A 5000-nucleotide genomic window follows, 5' to 3' on the forward strand; every position below is an offset into this window, starting at 1 on the left:
ACCGGTAGATAGTTATTCGATCATAGAGCGTTTATATAGCATCGCCAGTAGTTTTCGTGGGGTACAATTCAATATTATTTCCTCTATTGAGATCGGCTAAGAAAACAAGCCCCCCAGAAAATCGTCAAAAAAAAAAAAAAAGAAAGAATGCACCCTTAAAAAGACAATAGGACTGCATAGTTCACTGATTCAATTGAATGAGAGGTTGTAAAGAGTTGCATGGTATTCACTGTTTTAACCGGTCACGGGGAGAGAAAAGGTGTACAGGAAAACATACGGAAATTCTCATTCGAAACCTTGCGAAAATTTCAGTCCTTGTTGACATTTAACTCACCCTTTCTCTGCAAGCCATAGTTCCAATCGTTCTCTGCAGGATTTAGATAAGTTGTAGGTTAGAACATACAATACAAAACAGCTGTTGATGGCCGAATACTGAAAGAGATTTTTTTGCTTTCTTTAAAACTATTTGGAAGCGGAAGAACGACACAGTGGATGAGCGAGTAAAAAAAACTGTTGATGTTACCATCATAGCTATCAGCAATTAAGCATCACTCTTTGTCATCATAAACTTATGTCATTATGTCACGATCATCATCTCTAGTTACGTTTTAGAACAAACTTGAGGTAGGTAGCAAAAAGCTGCGAGCATTAAGCTATTCGACTACCAAAACACAGGAAACTGACCATTCTCGTCCACAGAGTCCGCTTTTCAATTTCGGTCAGCGCCAAGAACACAGACTCTGGCCACAGCCAAAAATACGCGCAGTCGCGGTAATACAATAGTGTTGTAACCGTGGACGACCGTTATTGTTTCAAATTTCTGAGAATGCGCAAAAGAGCCGAAGTCCGTGATTCACGGACTTCCTCCTTTGGCTGTGGTTAGAGTCCGTGTTCTTGGCGGTGACCAAAAGAAAAGCAGAGTGGAATCTGGGGAAGAGAATGGACACAGACTACCAAACCCTAAACTTTGTGCCATACTCTTTTGGAACTGTGTGTGTGTGTGTTCTTTATCATCTCAGTGAGTTATGACACTTAAAAGTTGTAAGAGGAGCTTCTTAAGTCATCCGGGAAGACCAGAATGCCTAATATCATTAGGAGATGTCTTTACAAAGGCAGCCCTTTTCTATTATCTTTTAGAGACTCCCAGCATACTGAACAAATGTTCATGTAGGTTCAGACAAAGCTGAACCTTTGATTTCCTGCACGGTAATGTGATGCTTAACCACTTCAGCAAACCAATAAACCTTTATTGACCTTTATTTTCATCATCATCAGCAATTACCTTAGCCTGCGCAGCTGGCAGTATATTTCATCCAAGGATTATTTAAAAAGTCGCGAGTGCGATGGTTGCTTCGTTTGCTTTTGCCGTGAGTAGGCCGCGAACGGAAAGGAAATGAACTTTATTTAAGTGTTTAGTTCGTTCTAGCGCTGGAGCATTAATTGGAGACTGTGGAAAAACTGAAACTGAAGACTGTGGAAACTGAAATTAACAATTACCGCAAATCAAAAAAAAAGCTTGGTTTTTGAGCAGAGGGGAAAACCAGAGTACCTGGAGAAAAACCTCTCGGTGCATAGTAGAGAACTACAGTAACAAACTCAACCCACATATGGTGTCGAGTCTGGGAATCGAACTCGGGCCACATTGGTGGGAGGCGAGTGTTCTGCATCCCCACGCGACTGGCGTTTTGAATTTTTCACTCGCGGGCGAAGCTTGGCCGCTCGAGAAAATCCCTCGCTGCAAAGAAGAGTCTTCGCCACTTCGAAGCTAGTCACTCACCAGTCGCTCTCGTGCATGTTTAAATAATCCCGCGATAAAATATCCCGTCAACTACAATTACCTCATATCAAGACTTTTGTTCCTGTATGATTCGGCAATATCAGCTTTGCATGACGTATCTTTCTCAGGAACAAAAGCTGCATTTGAGTTTCCAAATCCATGTGGTGTTCTGACTGAGGATTTTACATTGGACTGAAACACGCTTGGCTTCATAGTTGAATTTTTGTGCATACATGGGGTGACAAAGCGTGTTTTCTTGACAGTGAAAAATGTTCCACTTTCATTTTCTCTGTAGATTGACAATGGCAAGAAATTATAAAAACAATTATATTTTTTAACTTTTAATTTTATTGCTAAAAGTTCAGAAAAGAAGGCAGTTTTGAGGACTCCCCTCTGACCATAATGAACTGGAAAAAAACATGAAGTAACGCCTTATAGGGCACAATTTTTGCTGAATTCATGACATGCAAAACGTTGTTAAAATGAGGTGAAACATTGCAATAACTTCACCAAACTGATTAATAATTAAATATTCTTAATGTTATTAGCCTATCAGAAGGCCCCATTCTGGTCCGTTGAACAAGTTCAGACACAATGAAAAACAAGACGAACACCGCACTTGTCTGGAAACTATTTCAAACCTGTGTGTAAGATATTTGAGTATTCACAAAGCAAGATAAACAACTTTATTTAAACTAAAAGGGGTAGTGTAATGCTATTTTAGTCAAACTTCAAACCACTAAAAGATGTCTTTGCATCAATGAAGACCAAAAGATAATTATATAGTTTTGTTGTCAATAATTTATTATAACCCATGAAATGCAACGAAGCTCTTCTTTGTTGCTTGCAGCCAAGAATGGAGAGGATGGAAATGACTGAAACTTGAAACTTGAAAAAACTGGCCAGTCTGGACCAGTGGCTTCCAAAAGTCGCCAAAAACTAAAATTAATATGAATAGCTTTATGTGTCATAAATATATTGCATATTCTCTCATTGGTTTGTCAGAAATGTTGTATGTGCGAGCTACACGTACTGCATAGTACTTATTTATTTTTTTACCCAGTTTTGACCTAAACACAGCAAATTTAGAAAGACAGTGCCCCTTTAAACATACATTTTACACTGCATACCTTTTAGTCTCACCCAACTAATGGACTAATGCAAATCCTGCATTTTGATTGGCTACGCTACTAGAGGACTCTTAGTAATAGTCCTCGAGTAGCGAAAAGCGTGACGCTTTCTTTCGTTTTATTCCCAAATAAATATTTCTTCAACTTGCATTTGCTAACTTTATAATTGCCTTTTCTGTCCGACTAGTTAGGTGATACTAAAACAATTAGACCCTTCACCCTAAAGGGCTATGGGTCTAATTGTTAAATAGTCCCCAAAACACAAAGGGCTATTCCTTTGAGGAAGTAACTTCCCAAACTTGTGCTTAACAGCTTTGCATTTCATCAGGTTTCCAAACACTGGAAAACAACAAAAACACTTAGCCTGCAGCTTTGGGCATTCAAATGTTCTCTCACAGTTATTAACCTGATGAAACCTTCACACTTCTTTTTGCAGAACTAAACAAAAAAACTGTCAACATAAAAGAAACACAACAAAGCCACAAACATGCGTGGATGGCAAGGAAGCACAAGAATGAAACAGGTTGCATTATTAGGAATTCTTGGAAAAAAGGTCAGCACAGCTTTTCTTGTGTTGCAACAAATTGTTTGCATAAAAGATGATTTTGCAGGGAATCATGAACCTAGATCATAAGTAACATCACTTACTATTATTTCATCTTTGAAGGAATTTTTGAGTTCAAATCTCATAAGTAACTAATGATAATTATCCCCAAAGGACCACAAAATATCATAACACTATCCCCTCTAAGAGGCATTTACATGTATTAATTTATAATCTTGAAGGTTATGGAAGCTACGGTACCCCCTTACTTCTGAAATGGTCATTATTTTTTCTTTAAATAATACTTACAGTTTTTGGTATTGTGGCATATTTTCTTTTAAGAAGGACTTCTTTTTCATTCTTGTTACCATAGGCTTAGGTGTCATATCCACCTGGTTACTTGGATTGCTTTTCCTATTTACAAATGATAATCGCATTAACAAAATGCTTTATATTGTTCTACATAATCAAACTTGTAATCAGTTACCAGGAATGCATTTGATGCCATGAGCATTGTCAAAGTTGCCTACAAGTAATACAAATACTATTGTGTATCGGCAAACACTATTAATTTTTTGACAGGAAACAATGTTCATGTAATTCCTATACATGGCACTTTTCAGTGCAAATTAAAATAAAATTTTGTCCTTCTGACAACACCTTTTTGGCTTCATGGCATTTCATTTTTAAATGCCCCACAAATTACATTAAACTAGCAAAACTTGTAGTCATTTGATCCACAACTTAGCTAAACTGTAGCATAAGGCAGGCATGTACATGTATTCCTGCTTTAATGTCACAGACTGTTTTGCACTCTTACATCATTGTACACGTATTCATTAAGGAACTTTTGAATTGCAAAGGAAGACTAGACTTGTGCCTCTCCTACAAGTAGCTTGGTCAAAACTCATTGGTCTACATGTACATGTACATGGCTGATAGTTTCACTAACTTTTTGAAATGTGTGTGGTCCATGAAAAACATAATTGAACATGGAGCTTTTGCATCATCACTTCTACGGTGTTTAACAACTGAAGGATTCCTTAGTTTGCAACTTTTAAGTTGCTCGCGACCCGGATGATCAATCTTGCTTTGACTCATTACAACGGTTACTGTAGTTCAAAATGTGACTGTTTTCCTAAAGCAAAAATAGTGAACTGTGTTTCGTGAAAAGGTTTATCTTATCACTTGGTTGAATTTGAAGTTACTGGTAAGTTCACTTTAAATTAATGGAACTGAAACCTAACGTCAAAGAATTCAAATCAGACTGTATGGGATTCAAAGTCCTTGCAATAATAATGGCTGGAACTAATTTAATCACTTGTTCCAGCTGTTGGCATTAGTATGGAACTTATTTTGCCGACTTGAAATCAAGTCCAGTCCATATTGGCCACTTTGAACAAGCAGTTCATCAAACAGAAAAAAAAAACTTAAAACTTGCTTTTTGCTGAAGTGAAAGCCTAACAGATTATTGGGGATAAATGGGTACAAATAAAAATTTATGTAATATTAACATGTCACCTCTTTTCTGCCCTCCATAACTGAAGTC

General features: G+C 37.4%; 1 protein-coding gene across 1 annotated transcript in view; it reads right to left on the bottom strand.

The window, feature by feature from the left end:
- The window catches only part of LOC138015663 (cytoskeleton-associated protein 2-like), a 21067-nt gene that overhangs the window by 8708 nt on the left and 7359 nt on the right, over window positions 1-5000 (bottom strand). The window contains exons 5-8 of the mRNA XM_068862757.1: window positions 4973-5000; window positions 3761-3865; window positions 1839-2066; window positions 335-367 (exon numbers count right to left, since the gene is read on the bottom strand). The exon at window positions 4973-5000 is cut by the window's right edge and continues 5 nt beyond it. Of these exons, the coding sequence (XP_068718858.1) occupies window positions 335-367; window positions 1839-2066; window positions 3761-3865; window positions 4973-5000 (394 nt within the window). The remainder of the gene's footprint in view (window positions 1-334; window positions 368-1838; window positions 2067-3760; window positions 3866-4972) is intronic.

This window comes from Montipora capricornis, chromosome 9 (genome assembly GCF_036669925.1).
Source record: "Montipora capricornis isolate CH-2021 chromosome 9, ASM3666992v2, whole genome shotgun sequence".
NCBI classification, from domain to species: Eukaryota; Metazoa; Cnidaria; class Anthozoa; order Scleractinia; family Acroporidae; genus Montipora; species Montipora capricornis.